At 48.1% G+C, this 22229-nt stretch overlaps 1 protein-coding gene across 2 annotated transcripts; it reads right to left on the bottom strand.

Moving 5' to 3' along the window:
• Positions 1 to 7363: 7363 nt before the first annotated feature.
• Positions 7364 to 21467, bottom strand: LOC101983004 (1,25-dihydroxyvitamin D(3) 24-hydroxylase, mitochondrial). 2 transcript variants are annotated; one of them, XM_005362824.2, is made up of 11 exons: positions 21210 to 21467; positions 20845 to 21035; positions 19951 to 20044; positions 17570 to 17666; positions 14857 to 14948; positions 13796 to 13907; positions 12374 to 12519; positions 9460 to 9626; positions 8556 to 8634; positions 7577 to 7774; positions 7364 to 7474 (listed from the first exon to the last, which is right to left on the bottom strand). In XM_005362824.2, exons 1-11 carry the CDS (start codon positions 21465 to 21467, stop codon positions 7364 to 7366), a joined length of 1545 nt encoding a protein of 514 aa, XP_005362881.1. The 2 variants fall into 2 exon arrangements, with proteins under 2 accessions (XP_005362881.1, XP_026643117.1); XM_026787316.1 differs by lacking the exon at positions 7577 to 7774.
• Between the last annotated feature and the right edge of the window lie 762 nt (positions 21468 to 22229).

Genomic DNA, 22229 nt, shown 5'->3' with positions numbered 1-22229 from the left:
CTCTTGGCTCCATATTAATCCATGTTAATTCTTATGTCCTGGTCCCTTGGTCCCTCCATCCCCCAGGGCAACTCTGTCACCTCCTCACTTTGTTCCAGGTTTGCTAAGAGCATCACACGCCATTTTCTCTTGGGAAAAGAATGAATACATGGCAGGGAAAGGGGTCTGCTGGGCAAGTCTAAGCCATTTGACAGCGCTGGCTGTCGGCATGGATGCTCCCAGAAGGTCTGGGGCTGGGACATCAGGGTGATCAGAGAGGTCTCCACACATTGCATGCCCTGGATAAGGAAGATGAAAGAGGCCTGGTGCCATCAAAGGAGGGTGTTGTTCAGAACCAACACGGGGTGGCAGTAAGTGGTTCTGCCACCGAGGTCAAGGTCCTGTTCAGGAGATGAGAGACAAACCAACACTTTAGCTTGAATCTCAGAATCGGAGTCTTGGCTTTTAGCAGTCAGTTTATGTCCGACACCTGCCGATAGGCTCATTGACCGACCCACTTAGGTACTTCAAGGGCTACAGAGTAGGGGATAATGAGCAAGGGCTGTGGAGCCTCAGTGTGAACCCAAGGTTCCTGCTCACTGTGGCTCTCTGGGCAAGTTTAACTTCTCCACGCCGTTAACACAGGAAGCAGACTCCCAGCTTCTTGGAGAGGCTACTTAAGGATTAGTTGAGGCAAGGTAACAGAAGCTTCTAGAATGCTTAGAAAACGCTTAACAAATGTCAGTTACCTTTCCAGATGTTTTAGCTTCTATTCCCACTGCTGCAATGAAACACTTTGACAAAAATAAGGGGGAAAGGGTTTATTTTGACTCGGAGTTCAAGGCTCCAGGAGCTTGAAGCAGCTGGTCCCCGCGATCTACAGTAGAAGAGGGCAGCGGGTGCATGCTGTGGCTAGTTTTCCTTTTAAGTCCAGGATCCCACCCAGGGAATGGTGCCATCCCAAATGGTGGGTCTTCTCACCTCAATTAGAGAATCAAGGTATTCCTCACAGGCCGACCTGGGGGCCCATCTCTCAGGTGATTCTGGGTTCTGCCAAACTGATCATGCCAGACATTACACCGGATATTAGTACAGTTTAGCTTGTTGGTGAAATGCATAGGGAATAGAATCATCCGGGGAAACAGTCTACAGGTATCTGAATCCAGCCATGGCAGGTGACCTAGAGTGAAGGCTTATGCCTTGTCTGTGCAGGGCTCTGGTGGTCATTGGTGGCCTGCAGGCTTTTTGTTTTTCTTTTGAGACAGGATCTGATGTACCCAGGCTAGCCTTAAACTCCCTACATAGTTGGGGAGGACCTTGACTTCCCAATTTTCCTGCAGCTACCTCTTGAATGTTGGGATTACAGGCATGAGTCCCCACTTGTGGTTTGCCTTGGGGTTTTTAAGTCATACAGACTGGATCTGATTTCTGTGAAAGCCGGAAGCATGTAAAGATTCATCCTGTCTTTGAGGTGTTACACTTTAATGCAGGGATAAACCAGTCAACTCAACAGACCAGGAAAGGGCAGGCATACACTGCTGTTCTTCAGAAGAGAAAGGTAGCCTTAAGGGTCTAAACTTCACATATACCATTCAACCAGACTTTGTCTGTATTTCTTCTTCCTCCTCTTCCCTACCCTGGATGTCTGTTTCCTCCCTCCCCTCTTCTCTACACACCTAAATCTGTAGTAGGAGGGGCTGCCTGTTGGTCCCCGGCTGCTCAGAGCCCCGAAATAATCACACAGAAAACATATCATTTAAATCACTGCTTGGCTCATTAGCTCTATCTTCTTATTGGCTAACTCTTACATATTAATTTAACCCATCTCCATTAATCTATGTATCGCCACCTGGCAGTGGCTTACCGGCTAAGTTCCGTCCAACATCTGTCTCCAGCGGGGGCTACATGACTTCTCCCTGACTCCACCTCCTTTCTTCCAGCATTCAATTTAGTTTTCCCTGTCTTCCTCTATTCTTTTGCCCTATCAGGCCAAGCCAGTTTTCTTTATTAATTAACCAATTGTAGTCATAGCATACAAAGGGGAAACCCATATCATAAATCTAAAGACTAAATGCCCAGAGTATCTAGACTACCACACGTAGGACCCAGATCTTGGTGTCTGAAAGCCATTCTCTGCTGAAATGAACTTGGATTTTTTTTTTTTTAAAGGAGAGGCTTCCTGAGCTGGAACAGGCCAGGTAGAAGAATGGATTGTGGTATCCTCTTGTTCCTGGTGATAGAAGGCTCAAAATGCAACACATTGAACACTCAGCGGGATCTACTGGTTAAGTAAGGGCAGCCTGAGTGTTACAAGGAATGGCAGTGACAGATTATAGTTCATTTAACAATATATTCCTCCAGCAAGTTCACACTGATGGGCAGTTCTGATAGAGAGCCAGCTAAGGAAGCCAGAGGGATGGATGGGCTCAGAAATGTTGCTAGTAGGTACCCATCACTGAATCACATATTGTATGTCAAATTCAATGTGCATATTTTTAGCTTTTTAATATTTGGCATAAAATCTCATCCAGAATACTGGGACTAAAATGGAGATTATTAATTGTCTTGATAATTTTCCAGGAGAGTTAAAGTTATAATTGCCACCAAGTTTCTTAGATACTATCTATTTGTAGAGAAAACTGATTCTGCTTGTATTCCCACATCTTCTTGCCTCCAGGGCCCGGGACATTTTGTCTGACACTCCCTACCCCTATAAAGGGATGTGTTTTATTTCCACATCTTTGAGTGAGAGATATGAGTTCTGATGCCATTCTTCCTCTGAGTCAAGCCCTGAGCAAAATACATCCCCGTCCTTCTAAGTCTTCTAAGTTCTTCTAAGTCTCGTGAGAACACAGGGACACCAAGGAATGGCTTCTCTGTGGCAGAAACCCAGGTGCAACCATCACTTCTGAAAGCCGAGTTTTCCCGCTTACGCCAGCTTAGACTTTGTAGGCCACAGAGCTCAAGGGTGTTTCTCTGGAGCAGAGGAACATGAGGGATTTGGGTTTGGAAATCAGCAGGCAGAGGCATGGTTCTTAAGGCTTACAGTAGTTCTCACACACTGAGCCTGGAGCTTAGGATTTCACATCAACAGCGTTAGAGGGGGTTTCTGCTCCAAAAATGACATGATGTGATCCAGTCTGGTCAACGGTCCACATGTGTTCTGCAAGTAACACACGCCTGCATCCTGGAACCACATGGTAGGGCAAGGAGCTCCCACTCTGAGATGCACACCAGAAACTAGGCTGGAGTGTAGCTGAATCCATCTCCTGTCTACCGCTCTGCTTCCGCTGGAGCTCCTGGATCCGCATGAGCCTCTCTCCCAGTCAGCCTTGTGCTTCAACTAGGACTGACTGATGGACCCTGGCTGAAGCTGGTTAAAAGGCCATTCCAGCCTACCTTTCCTCTGTCGCCCGCTCTACAGTTTCTCTACCAATCACTCTCTTCTACCCAGAGGAGCAGCTCAGAAACACTTGTCATGGCTCTAACCAGTAAGATCAGAGTAAATTTTAGGAGACATTCTCATGGAAAGGCAAGAGACAGCAGGCACTGTCCTTGCTCCAGTTTGACCCTCTGCTGCTCTTTTCCCTTCTGTGGGCCTTCTCTGGTCTCCCGGCACTCCCAGTGGCTGGCCTCTGTAATATTCCTTAAGGATAATCCTTGAGCTGGTCTTGCCCATTGGACCTGGAGATAGTGAGAGCCAAGTGTGACTAGGAATACATCTCCATCATATGTCTGCATGATCTGAAGAGGGCAGTTTTGAAGGACTGGAAAAGAGGGGCAGAAGGCTGTGTGGTCAGAGTCCAGAGGCACTGGTGATAGCTGACGTGGGCTGAGCTATCCAGCCGGCAGATCTATGCTTTAGGGGGCAGAGAAGGCCAGTTTGCAGAATTGGATCTTTATGTTGAAGGAGTGGAGAGCCAGTCACAAAGTAGGAATGAGATGGAGTTGAGATTGAGAAGAGTTGGGCATGGTTGTACGTGGCTGTAATCCCAGCACTCAGGAGATGGAGGCAGGATTAATAGTTCAAGTTTGGCTTCAGAGCAAATCTGAAGCCAGCCTGCATTACCTGAGGGTAGAGCAGAGCAAGAATGACAGAGACAGAAGGACAGAGAGACAGGGAGAGGCAGCCAGACACACACACACACACACACACACACACACGCATGCATGCACACGCACACGCACACATGCATGCACACAGACACACATATATGGAGGACAAGAATTGATGGTGAGTTGCTGGAGCTATAACCATGGTCAAGGGGAGAAACAGTAGAGGCTACAGCTGGCAGGATGGCGATGGTGGTTAGACTATATTAATGTAAATATAAACAAATGTAAAATACCAGGTGTCCATGTATTTGAACACTTGGTCCCCGCTGGTGCTGTTTTGGGAGGTGGGATCTAGCTGGAAGACCTCTAAGGGTTGTAGGCTGGTCCCACTTCCTTCTGGGGAGCTTTCCATTCTTCCTGCCCCAGCAGACACAGCCTGGCTCCTGCTTGCATACCTTCCCTGCCATGATGAACTGACTGTATCCTTACACCGGGAGCCAGATAAGTCCACCTCCCTTACGCTGTCTCTTGTCAGGTCATGGTGACCACATAAACACTGACATTGTGGTAGGAATATGGACAAGTGACTTGAAAAGCCAGGAAGAGCAGAAGCTGGAGTTTATTTTGTTATTAAGGGGCCCTCTTTCAGGCAAGGGGCTGTCAAAATCTGAACTTTCGTACTGGCGGTGAGGGCTTGTAAAATGGCCACACAGTTTCTACTACTAAAACAACGTTCACCCTTGAAGAGCAGTTGTCTGAAGCATAACAAAAAGAAAAAAAAAAATCTCTCTGGTATTTAAATTTAAAAAAATTCATTCTTACTTTCAAGGAATTCAAAGATATAAAATATAAGGGCTGGCTAGAGGGCTCAGTGGTAAAGGTGCTTGCTGCTAAGCTTGAGAACGAGTTTGATCCTGAGTACATGCATGCTAAAAAGAGAGAACTACTCCCTAAGTTGTCTTCCGACCTCCCCAGGTGTGATGTGGCAGGGGTTCCCTCAAATAAATGAATAAATAAAAAACAAAATCTGACAACAAGGGTGTACTTTTTTATTTTACCTTTTATTTTCTGGCAGTCCTGGGCTTGAACCCAGGCCTCACATAGACTAGGCGAACACTCTTGCCATGGAATTACATCTTTAGTCTCTGGATGGATGACTCTAAAAATAATCTCACAAGAGAGAGTAGGCACATACTGATACTAGCCGTACACACATATTCATTCAGGTGTACATATGGATGTATATTTTGAATTATCCTAAAACCATAACCTAAGAGGGAAGTCTTTACCAAATATACAGACATAAACAGTAAACATCTATAGAAAACAGCGCTGGTTAGAAAATGTGCAAGTCACGCGTAAACATTTCTAAGTTTGTGAGCCGTGCATAATTCCACATTTTGCGCTGATGACATCATGCTTTCCTGGGGGGCTCAAGTCACACTACACAAGCTGCACAGGGAGTCTCGAAGTGCACATCTATTACCGTTATCACTTTGAAGAGACAAAGAAATTAAGACATGGAACGTCCTATTCTTAGAGTTGCGATGAGTACCTTTAAGCGGTGACTAAATCTCAGGTCACAGCCCCGCACTGCAGACCCTAAATTGGGTACCCTGTGTCGTCTCTGTGAAAGCAGACTGAAGCCTAGAGCCCACAGTCACACATACATGCACACTCACACACACGTGCCAGCACACGCACAGCTTAGAAACTGCTGATTTCATTCATCCACACTCCAAGACCGCAGAGGAAAGGGTACCAATGACATAAAAACTACAGAGCAAGGCATTCTCAAACAAGGAGCTGGCTTCACTAAAGAATTTCTCAAAATATTCAGTCTGTAATCTGGCAGAAACAGAGTTATAATAAATGGGCTGTCAGACCATCTCAGATCCCCAGACAATTAAGCCATAATAGGACTTTCTTTGTAAACTGGAAATGGGTGCTTCTTTGGGCTTGAGAGCGGACACGCTTAGCAACCTTTGCTGGAATGGCTGGCTGTTGGCCTCCTAGTGATATCACAGAAGAGGGATGGGCAGCAGGTTCTTGAACAAGTCCACAGAAGGGAGGAAGGTTGTGATTGGCTGATGTAAACCAGTGGTGAGGTCTGGGGGTAGGGCTGGCATGCCCACACTTCATGGGCTTCCCTGAGCTGATGGGTCTCTGTAAACATCATTGAGTAGACAATAGCTTCTAGAATAGTTCTACAGAAGGCACTGTGCTCCGTCCATGGCAGACTGTGCCATGATCAGGTTCTCGACGTTTGCCATCTAGGAACACCGAAGCCATAAGCACCGTTCTTGCAGAAAGGGAAAGATTGCTGGTCTTGATCTCAGTGGAAAAAAAAATCTGGAAAATCAAGTAGACACCCATCATAGGTCACACAGGATATACTTCAATCATCCGAAAACAAAAAACTAAAATTAAAATTACCACATGTATCTGCCAAAAGTGTAGCTGACGGAGTGGAATGTGACCTCCGGCCTTGCTGATGCCTGGGGCCTGTAATTAACACTCCTTCCGCACCACCACTTCATGTGGCCTCTCAGAGTTTGACAGGTTTTCTGTCACTTGCAGACACCACGGAAGTATTTCTGTATTTCTTGGGACCTCATTCAGAAGTTCCAACAATAACTGTGTTACTCTAAATAATCCACCCACCTCCACGGCTTCCTCTCTTGACCTTAATCACATTGTTGGAAAGACAGAGGGAGAGAGACTGGCTTCAAGCATGAACATGCGCCTGTCAGGCCACAGGCTGAGATATCGCCATCCACATCAGACAACAAAGTGTCTCCATCTCACTTCTGGCCACGCTACTGGTTTTGAGCTCACTGTAATGTACACGAGGAGACCAACCAGACTGGCAAAGCTCGGGGTTTACTGCAGAAGCGGTTACTTAGCATAGGGCTTGAGTGACATACTCAGGCCCAAGTTAAAAGAAAGAAAACAGTGCAGTAGTTTAAAAAAGAACTAGGACATGGGGCCAGTGAGATGGCTTCATGGCCAAGGACACTTGTTGCACTTGCAGAGGACCTGAGCTGGGCTCCCAGCACCCATGTCGTCTGGGCAGCTCACAGTCACTTGTAACTCCAGATCCAGGGCATCTGATGCCCTCTTCTGACTTAAGTGGATATCCACACTCCTGTGGCACACAAACACACACATTCAAAATAAAATCTATTAAAAAGAAAGGAAGGAAGGAGGGGAAAGAGGGGGAGGTAGGAAGAAATAAAGATAAGTCTAGACATCTTCAAGCTAGCCTCACTCCTGGCCAGGTAAGGCACCTGAGGGCATCAGGGACCCAGACACTCACCTTAGCATCCTACCGTGGACAGAATGCAATGGGCAGTTCCCGGTTGGGTACCAGGATGCCGAGATGCAGCATCTCGACAGGTTCATTGTCTGTAGCCACAATCTTATATTTTTGGATGATCTGTAACACACATTGAGACGAAAGCAGAATTAACTCTCTCTCTCTCTCCATGCCTTGTGGAATAGCCCAGAATGTGGTTCTAGAAACCCAGTGAACTTTTACCCAGCAAAGAGCCAAGTGGAGCTGCAGCTCAGCCAGTCGACGCCCAATGCACATCCTCTTCCCAAGGCCAAATGGGAGGTGGGCAAAGGGATTGATCTTTTTCTCCTTTTGAAGCCAGCGTTCAGGTTTAAACTGACTGGAATCTTCAAAGTTGTCCTCACTGGAGCCCAGAACCTGGGTATTTAGCATTAACACCGTCTAAAAAACACACAGAAAGAGATGATACTTTCAAAAATCAGAAGCAAAAATAATTCACAGAAACACAATAATGATGGTTGTATTCCTTGACATATGTTAGTGAGAGTATGATATATGTGTATATGTGTGGGGTAGCACATGTAGCCATGAGCACACGCAGAGGCAAGAGGAGGGTACCTGATGCCCTCCATCACACTTCACCTTAGTCCTTTGAGACAGGGTTTCTCCGTGAACCTCGATTTAAGCCGGCAGTCAGCAAGGCCCACTGAACCTCTGCCTGCCCTGCACGATGCTGACTCTCTACACAGGTATCGGGGATTCAAACCCAGGTCTTCACACATGTATGTAGAGAGAGCCCGCCCTTTGGGGGCGGGACGGCCTCGGGCAAATGTTTATAAATTGGGGGGCACAGACGCTGGGGCCCCTTCCTGTTTCCTGTTTCGGTGCATTGCTGGAACTTCGGTTGCGTGAGTGTGCCATTTACATTAAAGTTGTATCATCTTATACCAACTGGTCTGCATTAATCCGATCCGCCTTCACATGTACAGCATAATCTGACCTACTGAAACCCCTCCCCAGTCCCAGAGCTCCTCATGTTTGGGTTTCATGCTCATAATCACCTCGTCTCTCTCCATTTTCTGGATGAAGAGGAGGGTGAATCTTTCTATGGTCTCCAGAATGAACGCTCTCCTGGTGAAAAGTTTCAGGAAGATGGGATAAACACTCGGGAAATGTCACCTTGTCAAGTTTTGCTAAGGAACAGATATGTAAATATACTCACTCCTTTGGGCAAAGTGTATTCACCCAGAACCGTCGGCTTGTCAAGAGTCCGAGTTGTAAACGGCACACTTGGGGTAAGCCTGAAAAATCACAACCGGAGCTGTAAAGGTGGCCACAGACCACTCTCTGATGTGGCATTAGGGACAGAGACAGAATGAGAAGCGGAGGTGCTGTCAAAGTCCAGTCAGGGTGAGAAGGAAACCCTGTCTCTTATCCTGAGGGGCTATTGGCCACTGACAGCTGCTGAGGAACTGAAGGAAGGCAAAGGATCTGCGTGGAGTTGGGACAGGGGTGAATATGATCAAGATACAGTGTATGAGTCCACAAAGAATTCAGTTTTCATAAAAAAACAAAATCCCTCATTTTCAATGTTTGCCTCTTCTTTCTTATCACGTTAGTTAAATCCCTTCTACAAGGCTGGCTAGTGTGGCTCATCGATTATTCTGTTCCATTCAATCTGTGTGCATCTCACATCTCACCCAAAGCCTGCATCCCTTCTACTCTGTTCTCCACAAAGGTGGTGCTGTTTCCTTCTGATCCGAAAGCTGGAAGTTTGCTTTCCAGGAAGAGCTAGAGGCTAAAACACCAAGAGGTCTGTCTCTGTGTCTTCTTGCTCCGCCTTCATCTCCAACCCTACAACCACAGCTGGCTCCCTCCCACTGACAGCGTCCATCACAGGCAGGCTGTAGAGCTGGCCCCTGAGGTCTGGAAAGTGATGAATATGAACCGAGGCCCTTCTCTCTAGCTCGATAGATGCCTATGATCAGCCAGGGGAGGTATCTTGAGGGGAGCCATCTAGAGGTGTCACTATTATGTTCTAAGAGAATTCTTTTCTAGTGACATAATGTATTGCCCAAAGCAAAAGAGATCCTTTCTCAAGTATTGACTCAGAGGCCTGTCCTTACCTCATGGACTCTTTTAGACAGGCCTTTAAGTAGGGCATATTCCTCACATCTTCCGCCCGGGGTGTCTGGTTCCCGGGCAACACGCTCTGAATTTCCAGAAAAAGTCTCTCTTGTACGTGGGGATTCCGGGATAGATTGTAGAGAACCCACATCAAGCTGTTTGCTGTCTGAAAGGCAAACAGATAAGAGAGTCTGCCAATCAATCCGCCATCAGGTGAGCCAAAGGTCACACTTAGAACCACAGCGGAACTGCTTGAGCACGAACAAATGCGCGTACTACTGACAAGAGCTGGGTAATTTAGGGACTATCGGGGCTCATTTCACACCTAAACCTGACTCCAGCATGACCACAAAATAAAAATTGAAGTAGTTATTTAGTGGGCAAAACTTGATGTAAAACTGCGTCCAGAAAGGACAGGAACGCTCTAGTGGTGCCAATGAGAGGCTGTCTAAAGATATTTCCCCAGTGCGATTGAAGGCACAACGCGTTGCCTTTCTGGAATCTAATACAAGTTCTTCTGGCTACAACCTAAATCGCCCACGGACATGAAAAGGGTTCTAGCCACATGCAAAATGTCTGCATTTGAGAATGCAATACCTTGCCAAAAAAGGATGGGGGACAGGGAATAAATTCTAATATCGAATTGAGTATGCTAAGAAGCCAGAGGCTGTTTTTGGCAAAGGCTGATGGCCTTTTAAGGGGATCTTCGGTGTCTTTCCTGGAGGTAATAAGAAGCAGTCACCATCGTCACCAGCAGAAGTGAGATTCACATGGAGCTCCTCAGCTGACTTAAACCCAACAGTCTCCTAAACATGGCGGTCATGTCCTCCCTCCGCAGACACCAAGGGGCTGGGACTGACGCCGTGGCCCACTCCCACACTGATGGGCAGAGCACAGGACGGGCCAGAGCCAGCTGGTATTTATTAGTTTTGGAAGAACATGCCTCCCAGGCAGGCTTCTTCATGTCGGAGGGCCAGTGGCTTCGGTTGGAAATAAACCATGGATGGCATTATTACAGAGCAGGAAGAGGGTGGGGCCTCCACCTTAAAGTCAATGGAGCCTCTCTGATCCGCCCAAGGTGGCTTTCAGAATAAAGGGGACTGTAAAGGAAATGGATCAGGTGTGTAACCATATCAGCGAGCGGCTCACCACAAGTGTCAAATAGGGCTCTGTGGGGCTGGGTAAGTTCTGTTTCACCACATCCAGGGGACACTGTCTGGGCCCCTCAGGGAAAAACGGCAGAGCTTAATTCCAGGGGAAGTGGGTAAGGAAACCTCAAGGGCTCAGCCTGTCCTGGCACGACCTTGGTTGGGAGGGGCACCTGTCTCCTTAACTGACCTCTCTAGCAAATTCGCTCTCCACCCACCAGCCGTAGTCCACTTGTCAAAGCCTAAACTAGCCAGCTGACTCCCTTGCTTAGAAAATGTTCCTTCATGGCGTATACCACTATCTCAAGTAGCCATGTGTGTGCGCCTTCATGGCATATACCACTATCTGAAGTAGCCATGTGTGTGCGCCTTCATGGCGTATACCACTATCTGAAGTAGCCGTGTGTGTGCCTTCACACCCCTCCTCCTCCCCGCTGCCATCTAAGTTCTACGAGGAACAAGACTTTGCCTCTCATTCCTAGTGGCCTTTTAAGCGCGGGGCACATAGTAGGTGCTCTATAGTTCTCGACCTCTTTTATTTGCTCAGTAAGCATTCCTTGACGGCCTTATATATGCCATGTGCTCCTTTGTATCCCTGGAATGATGCTGTAGACAAAGCAAGGCCAGAGCTTTCATGGAATTCACACTTCAAACAGAGGAACCATGGCCCTTGTTGCTGTGTGGAAAGGCCTGCCACTCAATCTCACAGGGAGATCAGATCGCTTACTGCTTCTGTCAGTCTCCTGCAGTGAGGGGGAGATAAGGGTGTGCTCCTAATACAGGAACCCTGCCTTTCTCCTTCCAGAAGCCATGAAAGGGGAAAATGCAAAGAAGTCGACAACCCTGGGAGGTTTCTGCCTGAAGGCTTTAAGGGGCATAGAATGTGGGATTTTGAGGAGTCTGAGTACCTGTCACACCAGTGACAGCTTAAGACAGGAACGGGAGGCGGCTGCATGGAGAATCTAGGAGAATCAGCTGGTGGATTGCACACGAGCTGCTGCATTTAAATCAAAACCAAGCCGCCCCAAGCTCATCTTGTTGGTACTTTGAAGCAGTAAATGTACTATTGGTCTGGAGGACTGTATTCTGATTTTTATCTCATCTTTTTCAAAATATAATCAGCCACAGGTAGTCACCATGGGGGCAGTCTGAGTTATTACTAAAAGACATCCGTGTGTGTGCTTATGTCGGGGCACATGTATGTACACACATGTGGAGGTTGGAGGCTGACATCAGGCATCTTCCGTAACCACTCTCTACCTTATTCTTTGAGGCGGGGTCTCTCCTGGACTAGCTACTCTGCCTGTTCCCTGCGGCCTCCTTTCTCCACGTCCCCAGCCGTGGCATTACCCATCTGAGCCAGCTCACCTGGCTTTTTTTTTTTTTTTTTTAAATCAGGTCCTCATGAAGGCACAGACAGTACTTTACCAACTGAAGTATCTCTCCATCTCTCAAGCTTGAGAAACTTAAGTTATCTTGCCAGATCATGGGCTTCCAAATTCCCTGGTCCGTTCCAATATCCGCCACGGTGCTGGCCAGAGCCTACTCACGGCGCTATCATTGGAGCACGTTATTACACAAAGTCCCTGCCAAGCCCTTAAGCACCGAGAGGCCAAGCTTTGCGTCCCCCACAGCGCTCACTATGGGATGCTTACTGCTGGTTTCGTGAGACTGTAGCTACTCGGGTAATTCTGGTGGAGAGAATGATTTCCGCAGCTGCTTAAAAACTCAGCGTTTAGCCAACCGAGTCCCCGCCCACCCTCACCGTCTCCACCGCAGCGAGCTGGAGCTCCGTGACAGCCGCGTACAGTTCTTTCTTGGAAAGATGATTACGGTGGTAAATGTCGCAAAGGAAATCTGCGCCAGGCTGCTGGGAATATTTCTCCAAGCGGTTGTCGATGCAAGGCTTTACTGTGTAACAGAGTCAGAAAGGAGAGAGAGCCTGAAAATTCGGGTGAGGGCAAGAACCCAAGAAGACCTTGCGACACTGAGTCTTTCCAGGGACTCTGACAATTTACTAGACAGGTGCCCAGTGACTATTCTCGCTACACTGGCAAGGACTGGTGAAGACCGACACTTCTCAGGACCTCTCAGGATCCGCCAGGAATCTTCTAAAAGTGTTGATTCAGAATCAGTGATTGGGGAGCCTGAGGCCAGTCTCTCTCTCTTTCTTCAGACTGGGACTCACTATGTAGTCCTAGCTGGTCTGGAGATTGGTCCGGAGCTTGCTCTGTAGCCCCGGCTGGCCTCAGCTATCTGCCTGTCTCTTGTCTCTAGAGTGCTGGTAGCACCCACATAGTGCACACACCACCATGGATGGCCTTGAAGTCTGCATTTCTCTCAAGCCCTGCGCAGGTGCTCCTGGTCTGTAGTCACCTTCTGATGAACAAGAGCTCAGTGCCCAGAAGGGATCAGCATGAGAGGGGGTGAGAACTGGCCTTATGCGCATATTCCAAACTTGGCTGTGGACATTACTAACCATACACACAAGTACAGTGCCTGGGAACACTGTTGACACTCAAACTATTTAACATTTATGAAACACTCAGACAACTGTCTCTCTCACTCCAATTGGTTATGTGGGCAGACACCAAATTAAAATCACCATGGAGCTAGTGGACAGGGTGATCGCCTGTGGTGTAGGTCACATTTCAGTCTGAAGCCTGGCCTGGTCTGGGGTCTTGGGAAAGCTACTTCAGTGTGTCTCAGGACCATTCCTTGGGGACTCTTGGAAGAGTTGACGGTGTGGGTTTGCGTAAGGGTTAAACATATACAGAACTCCTAATGCCCCATGTCATGGCGCAGAAATAGCTCTAACCACTAAAATACTGTGCACTAAACGTTGTACCTAAGTGGGAATCGCTGTCATTTGTTATTTTAAAGATGGAGCAATCAAAGATGAAAAGGTGGTAACACACAGGCCTAAGCCACCACACACGGACTCAAGGCTGTCTCTGAAACTCTTCCTTGAGCCCCCTTCAGCTGGCAGAGTGGGTGACAGAAAGCTGCTTCTCACTGCCTCCCCACCCCGCTATGCTCAAGACTTTTGAAAGCTATAGAGAGGAGCAGAAGCATGGCCGCGGGAAGATCATGACGACCCAGTCAGGTAGATCACACGAGGCCTGTCCTGCGCACAGGGTCAGGACAACTGGATTGCCGTGGGCAGTGGGAAAGGAGGCTCTTTTACCTGATTTGAAAATGGTGTCCCAGGCCAGAGTGTGTGCCTGCCACACTTTGGTGTTGAGGCTCTTGTGCAGCTCCACGGGGGTCACCATCATCTTCCCAAACGTGCTCATCATCTGGAAAAAACACAAGAACTTGGACCCTGCATTCTTCTCTCTAAGCCAGTTCTCTTGGAGGGGGAGGATCCTAAATCAGACTCCTGCATCTCCGAAGGGTGGGGTTCAAAGGCCCTCCAGCTCCCTCATATCTCAAAGATGGCTTTGTACTCTGTGTTTAATGAAAAGTATCAGTCTCACGACCCTTCTGCATATGCACACGTGTATACACATACACACCAACACACACACATATACACACAAACACACACACATATACACACATACACACACATTTGGTTTATAGTAGGAACCAAACCTAGGGCCTTTTGGTTGCTAAAAAGGCATCCATTATAGAGCTAAGCTAGATTCCTTTTGTTTTATTTTTTTATTTTGAGACAAAGGATCATTGCATTCCTAGGCTGCCCTTGCACTCACTCTGCGGCCCCAACCCGTTTCAAATTTGGAATTATGTTGCCTCAGCATCTCGACCAAGTGGCTGGTATGACAGACCTGTGCCACCACCCCAGTTTTTATATGGTCTAATTGCAAAGGAAGAAGAAAGAACTGGAAAACTATAATTTGTCTATTGAGTCCAGCTTCTGAATACCACAGAATCCTTAGCTAATCCCAAATCAATTTCACTGCATCTATGATATCTCAAGTTACCCACACTACTGAAAACTGTAAAATCTGAAACATTCTGAAACTTTAAAAAGGTACCTTTGAACCAAGTGACCATTAGTTGAGACACCTTAAGTAAGTTTAAAATGATTTTTTTGTAGTAAAATAACTTTGCTTAGACTGATAAATAATAGGCTTTTTGTATGTTTGTGATTGGTACACATAAATATATTAAAATATAGATATCAAAGTGACTGGACTAATTATGAAAATACGTAAGTGTGTGCACTCCTCCTTGGGAGACGCAGAGACAAGCTCTGTTAGGCTGCCCAGAGAGACGGCTTACCGTCTTGATGGCTGTAATGAAGATCAGAGCTTCTTCCTCAGCGTTCTTCTGGAGGAGCCCAAATCTCTTCTCGTACAACACGAGGCAGATGCCTGTCATTGAGAGTAATCACTACTGTTATTTAATCGTAGCACGCCAGAGTCTATGATTAGCCAGCTATTAAAGACTGAGTCCTGTGTCTCATGACATTGTGGTCTCTTCTGGAAGGAAACCAACATTTCAAAGAGTGAGAAAGGAGGCCAGAAACACTCTCTTCTGCCTCGAGACGTCATTTCTGGGAGCAAATGACCCATGAGCTTCCCATCCTGATGAGAGACACACTGTCCCATCAGTCACAGGGAGGTAAGGACAGAGGTGTATCACTGGCTCAGAGATCTGCGCCGCTTTCACTCAGGCTGTTGGAGTAGTTATTGGCTTATGCTGCCAAACTCAGGCTGCAGGAAGTCACCATGAGAAAGAGGGTTGGAAAAAGCTGAGCTAGGGACTAAGTTCCCAATACCTTCCAGGTACTGGACCAGCATAGGACAAGTGTTTCTCTGTTCTCTTTTCCATTTAACAATGTTGTTTAGGCTCAACCTATTTTCAAATAAGATTCCTTAGTCTTTAAAACTTTTAACATAGAGAAAATTTGAATTCTAGGATACCCATGTCCCCTGAATTAGATGTGGTGAGTGAACATGCTGTTTTAATTACTCTCTTCTTGACTGTGTGTCCACACGGGGATGTATGTGGGTTGGTGTGGGTGGCAGCATCTGCAACAGTGTTTAGTTCCCACGATGCCTTGTGTCTGTACCATAGCATTAATCTAAGAATGACGGCTTTGTCCTACATGACCATGATACATTACTAATGTCCCTGAGAGCTTGACCCGTTCTTTACCAGATCCACTCTGTGGTTGTTTAGAAAGCCCCCCCACTTGTCTTAAAGGGTACCTTCTGTAACTGTTAACTTTCCTGATTGAATGCATCCTGTTTAAGATTTCAATAGCCTTTTTATCCCAGAAGACCTGGCTTGGGTGCCACCAGGAGCCTGTGGCACAGCTTTGGGACATCCCCTGACTGTGAAGCAGTGTCCACCACTTATTCTCACGGCCATGCGCACAATTGTGAGGCTGGTCTTGAAGTTATGAGGCGTTACTGTTTCCCTTCCAGGTAAACTTAGATCAGTGATTGGGAATGTTCCCTGACGGTCTACTAAACACAGAGGCTTTAAGCGGTCATGGTAAATCCTGTATAGGAAGAGTCATGAATGGGTAAAGATCGTTTAGAAAATGACCATTTCACAAAAACCACAGTAAAATCAACATCAAACTTCCTTGTTCATGAACACCTAGGTTTAATAACTAGCTGGTCCTCTCTGGGAAAGTTACTTAAGATCACAGGGTTTTGGACTTATCAGCACGGAATGGCACCACGGACACAGCAGTTCTGACCCACTTGCACATCCCTGTGGTTTTGAAGACAAGGCAGAGGGGTGGATTCAGCCAGGAAGTGCCGCTTTCCCAATTGTGGGCATTATTTTGGGTGCACACTGCAAACTCATGCCACAAAGTTTGTACGCCTGCGCAAATGCAGCTGCTGTTTGTACAAGGTCAACGCTTCTCTTGCTCTTATCCCAGTTTACCCCTGACTTGTACAGTGCTTTTCCCCTAAGACAGTAACTCCAGTTTTATCCAGAGCATCCAGGTAAGAAATCAGGTCTCTAGGCAAAAAAATCAAGGTGGACCTGGAATTTTGATAATAATCCTGAGGCCCCAGGACAGCTTCAGTAGCTACGTGACCCATTTTTTGATAAAGGAAAATAAACTATCCCCCTGTTTTTTGAGACAGGATATGGCTGTGTAGCCCAGGCTAGCCTTGAGTTCATGTCCATCTTTCTGCCCCAGTTTCCTCAATGCTAGGACTACAGGCCTGAGCTACCCTCTTGTGGATTGTGATTTCATACACCAGTCTAGCTGGCCTGGGAGCTTCCCGGGATTCCCTTCCCCCCGACTCCCATCTTGCCACAGGAGCACTGGGATCACAGACTTGTGCTCTTGTGTCTGACTTGGTGTGAGTTCTGGAGATTTGAACTCAGGTCTTCGCGTTTGCACGCAGACCTTTTTCTGCTTAGTTACCCCCCAGCGCTCTCTTAGGTCTCTGGATGCAAAGGCAGCAGAGTAGTCTATTTTTATCTCCCGGTTTCCCTGTTGTCTCTGCTCAGAGTGCAGAGGCAAAGGGAGGGGCAGCTGCTGTTGCTTTTCCTCCAGCCAACACGCTAAGAGCATACACTGTGCCTGGGCGGGGGCTTTATACTCCCGGCTCCAACTGTCTGGAACTCTCATCCAAAGAGGCCTTTCCAGCTTCCTCTTTTCCTGACTTTCGTCTCCTTGGTGGAGAGGACTCCCCTCAGCGAGGTCCACATGAGGCCCACAGTCTGCTCTTTAGTCCTTTGAATGTCCTGTATCTGTCACTCTAGAATTGTAGGTTATGAAGCCAAAGACACGGTCCACTTTGTCCCTCGCCATGTCCCTAGTACTTAACAGTGCCTGGCATATAGGATTTGTTTAATAAGTGCTTGTTGGATGACTTCATAAACAACCTATATTTAGTCATAACTAAAACGAGTTTGTATGGCTTAGTCCATCTATCGTTATGGAAGTGTAAGAAGAGCTCAGTTTCATCCCCCAGATCTCTTGCAAACTTAAACGAACAAGACTACAAAGTCAACTTACTTTCAAAGGACCATTTGTTCAGCTCACTGTACAAGTCTTTGATGTGGCCTCCTTCGTCACACAGCTCATCTATCCTCCCCATAAAATCGGCCAAGACCTTGAAAGAAAGCAACCAGGAAAGATACATCTTTACGTCACTGAAGGGACAGAGAAAGTTCAAGCTCAGGAGGGTATCTCTGCTGCTGGTGGTGACTGGCACTAATTATACACTGTCTTCTCCAGGTCTGTCCCTCACTGTTTCCTAAGTTCTTCCTGTTGCCACAGAAACTCAAGCTTCAGGCTCATCTTAAGGGTATTTCTGACAATTGTCTTATGTTCACATGTGTGTGTGTGTGTGTGTGTGTTTGTGTGTGTGTATGTGTGTGTGTGTGTGAGAGAGAGAGATGTATGTATGCATGTATGTATGTATGTGTGTATGTGTGTGTGGGTGGCATGTGTCAATGTGCTCACGTGTGGAGGGCAGTGGTTGACATTTTGTGTCTACTTCTGTTGCTCCACATCCTACTGTTTGAGACAGGGTCTCTCATTGAACCTGGAGTTCTGAAAAGTGACTGGCCAGCCAGGCCAATGAGCTCCTAGGGATCCTCCTGTTTCTACCCCCACTCCCGCAGACACCAGTACTGGGATTTGAACTCCATGATTGGAGTACAAACACGCGCACCAGTTCTGGGGTTTGAACTCAGGTCTCCATGAAAGAGTGCAAGCCCTTCACTGGCTGAGCCATCTCCCCAGCTCTGGTTCTGATCCTCTAAGAAGAAAAGCATGCTTTGTGGGCAGACTGGGTGGGTGAACCCTGAGGGTGGAGTCAGACTAACTGGAACAGCCGCTCAGGGACTGTGGTGAAGTTGAGAGCGGCATCTCCACGCTGCACTTCCACATCTGGGCAGAAGCCAGTCTTCCCATCAGCTGTTTGTGTGATGTGGAATTTGGAGCCAGGAAACCTACAAGTTCTGGACATTGCTTCCTCAGTAGATAGAGCTGCAACTTTGGGACAGTCATACACGGTCTCTAGCTGCTGGACTCCAAAACCAGAGCCTGAGGTAACTCAGGCCTCACACTTGTGAAGTGTGTCTGGGACCACACGTGGTTATAAAGTGTGCTATCTTAGCTGACCTGCACTGCAACCTTGCAAGGCAGGAGACACAGCCATTGCTCATATTTTTACACATCACAGATGAGAAACAGTTCAAAGACACTATGTCCCTTGTCCAAATAACTGAAGACCTGCTAAGCTATACCCGAGAGAAGGGGTGAGTGGTCGGAGCCTGCAGGTAACAAACGGGCATGCTTAGCTTGCTTATGTAATGCATTTAAAAGTAATTTGAATTTTATATAAAAAAAAGCCAAGGGAAGAAAAAAAGAAAGCAAAAAGAAGGAAAGCTGAGCATGGGGGTTCACCTTTAACCCAAGACTAGAGAGGCAGAAGCAGGTGGATCTATATAAGTTTGAAGCAAGCCTGGTATACATAGAAAACTCCAAGCCAGTAGGGATTACATGCAGGGAGGCCCTGTCTCAAAGAAAAAGGAAAAAAAAAAAGAAAAAAAAAGAAAACCCAAGAGATTTCACATCGTGTATGGATTTCCACAACCTGGCTTATTAACACATCCTTATTACCACCATAAGATGACCCTGGGTGTGTACCACCACATGACAATAGCTAGCTGGGTTTGGAGCAGATAGCCCCTCTAGAAAAGGCTTAACTAGGCCTGGGGAGACGGCTCAGAGGTTAAGAGCACTGGTTGCTTTCCTAGAGGTCCTGAGTTCAATTCCCAGCAACCACACGGTGGCTCATAATCATCTGTAATGAGATTTGGTGCCCTTTCCCTTCAGGGATACATGCAGGCAGAACACTGTATACATAATAAATAAATATTTTTTAAAATAAAAAAGGGAAAAAAAGAAAAGGCTTAACTATGCAGCTTGCTAAATGTCTGACTTGGGGCTTGCATTACTGTGTTATATTAATTATCCGGCTTTTAGGAGCTCCTAAGCTGTACGGAGCCCATCTGGGTCCAGGTCCAACTCAAATCAACCTCCAACGTGAGCAAAAATAAGAAGAGACCACAACTGCACGGCCCCCGTTGGCTCGATGCTGTTGCTAAAGCCCTTTCGCGTGGTATAAAGTCGTTCTTAAGGGTAAGGGGATCTTTTCCGGATCATCCATTGGCATGGAATGTGAAATCCCCCGGACACATCACCCCATTTCATTCCTCCCCATTGCCAGAAGACTAGCCTACAGGAGCGCTTCCCACTTGGTACCCTCATTCTCGCTTCACCTATTCTGACTGCAAAGGCCCCTCAAAGGTTGTGACCCAAAGACTAATCGGCAGCTCTCTGTCCTGGAGAGCCCAGGGAAAGCTGACCCTAGTACACGCACACACCTCATTGATCTTATTGTCCAGTTTCATGATCTCCACCGGCTTCATCAGTTTCTTTTGGAAGGCGCTGCGGATCCTCTGCCACTCTCTTCCTTCCCTGCGGAGACGGATTGCGTTTAGGGCGCCCGGAAAGAAGCAGCGCAGCGATTTGCGATTTGCGGAGCACCCGGGAGTAAGCTAACCCTGGGAGTAAGCTAACCCTGCAGGTCGCCAGGGAAATTCTCAGGAATTTTAGCATGTTTTGAATATGCGCCGCTGTCCATTAGGGACCCGAGAGGGGCTCCCAGCGTCCCTCTGCTCCTTGGGGGAGCTGATGGCTGTTCATGGTCGATGGGGAAGGGATAGTCATTTTTCTTCAGTAGTATAGGCTCCTACCAAGTTGACAGGGCTCAAATAACCCCACCCATGCTCTGCAAGCAACCTCAGGGAATCATAAACACCAACAAAAGAGACATGAAAATTGGATGGGGAGTTGTTGGGACCGGGTAGAGTCTCCCCGGGAGTGAGAGGGGGGATCAAAGACAAGATGCATGATGAAAGCGACCAGAAATTATATATGTGTATGTACATATATATTATATACATTATATACACTTGATTTGACATTAGGGTTAAATCTTGCCCATATTGATACCAGGAACATGAAGCTAAATTAAAAGAGATTGGCGCTTTAGGTATGTCCTGGTGGGGAGGCAGGCATGTGTGCATCCCCTCACTGTAAGGCCCTTTGGGGAGACCCACATCTGCACTATAATTTGAGGATTGCGCACATTGGAGCAGGGGCTTTTGCATTCGTTCTGCATAAGAAAAGTCCAACCCTAGGAAACTCTAACTACCCCCTTCCCTACTGCCCCGCATCCTGGCCTCCACCGCCTCCACCCCGCGGAGGACACTCACAGGATCAGCAGCCCATAGCCCTCGTTGCGGTGGTCCCTATAGGCTTTCCAGGGTTTGATCTCTAGTCTCTGGGGATGCGCGCTCTCCGTCCGGTATAGAGCTTCTAGCAGGCTCGGCGAGCCCAGGTGCACCGAGTCGAAGGAGCCCAGCTTCATCCGGAAAATCTGGCCGTACTTCTTGTGGTACTCTACCTGCAGAGGGGCGGGCCTAATGCCATCAGCACGCACCCTTTGGTGCTGGGGGCGCTTTTTCCTTGAGCCGCTGCAGGGCCGCCTGAGTGAGCTCCCTTTCCCCTCCCCCCCTCCCCCCCGCCTGGCCACTCCGACCGGAAGGAATAGGGAAGAGGGGAGTGACAAGTTATTTACCAGAGTGTCATGCTGTTTCTTCAGGCCACCTTTCCAAAGAATCTCCAGTAGACTGCCTAGCAGTGGCCAGTTGGTTGGTCCAGGCAGGGAGGTGGCGTCCCGACTCTCACCACCTGTCACCAGCGGGCAGAGGGGTACCTCTTTTGGCTCTCGGGAAGCGTACGCCTTGGATGTCACCCCTCTAGGGGGCTGCCCAAGGTCCCGCAGCCGGCTCAGGAAGGCGATCAGAGAACGCCTTTTGTCAATGGGGCAGCTCATAGTAGCAGGAGACACGTGGGTTATGAGGAGGAGCAGGCACTGGAAGGGGTAAAGTGCTTTGGAGGTGGTGTTGGGTTCTGAAGTTTTGGCGATTTGAGAAGAGAGGCAAACAGAACTCGGTGTGGTGGAGTGGTATAGAGCAGGAGGGACTTCCAAGAGGCAGATGCCCAGGGATGCTGCAAAGTTCAGCGGCTTAGGGCACAGGTGCCTGCCCTGAGCTGGCCACAGGGGCTGGAGAAGAGAAGCAGGGATTTGGTAGCTCTGAGTCGAATCCTCTGTGGGTCTCCAAAGTTGACTTCTCCCGTCTGAAGCCACAGGGTGTCAAGGAGGGTAGAAGAGATGCCGCCAGGTCGGATGTACCTCGGTGTGCCTCCTCAAGCTCCCAGACTCAGGGACCTCGTATTTATGGATATAGGGCATGCTGGGATGGCCAATGAGCATGCTGAGTAGGGCGGAGGGGGACCTGCTGGCAAAGCTGGGAGGGACGCGGGGAGGGGGGGACGTGAGTGAGAAGAGGATGGAGTCAGCAAGGTGAATGAGGGCGCCAAGGCCTTAGGGTGACTGGTGCGCTGCGCACCGTGGACTCCACCCTGGAGATAACCCCGGCAAGGCGCGTCGAGCCCAGGGTTCAGCGAGTGCGCTGCGAGCGCGCCTCCCTGCCCTCCTGCAGGCTGCAGCTGGCCTTGCAGCTGCCCGAAGCTGCGCTTGCACAATCGCCACGCAGGGCGGGCAAGGTCCCCGAGGACAGCCCGTAAGGCCGCC

The sequence above is a fragment of the Microtus ochrogaster genome, linkage group LG8 (assembly GCF_000317375.1).
Source record: "Microtus ochrogaster isolate Prairie Vole_2 linkage group LG8, MicOch1.0, whole genome shotgun sequence".
Taxonomy (NCBI): domain Eukaryota; kingdom Metazoa; phylum Chordata; class Mammalia; order Rodentia; family Cricetidae; genus Microtus; species Microtus ochrogaster.
The sequence above is the reverse complement of the archived record's forward strand: the minus strand, read 5'-3'. Positions and strand labels throughout refer to the sequence as shown.

Excerpts from the sequence above, each read along its gene's own strand:
- LOC101983004 (XM_005362824.2), bottom strand. The coding sequence starts at position 21,467 with ATGAGCTGCCCCATTGACAAAAGGCGTTCTCTGATCGCCTTCCTGAGC. Across the intron at positions 17,667-19,950 it reads TGGACAATAAGATCAATGAG|GTCTTGGCCGATTTTATGGG; the intron begins GTGTGTGCGTGT and ends CTTTCTTTCAAG. Across the intron at positions 9,627-12,373 it reads AGCTCGCTGCGGTGGAGACG|ACAGCAAACAGCTTGATGTG; the intron begins GTGAGGGTGGGC and ends TTTGCCTTTCAG.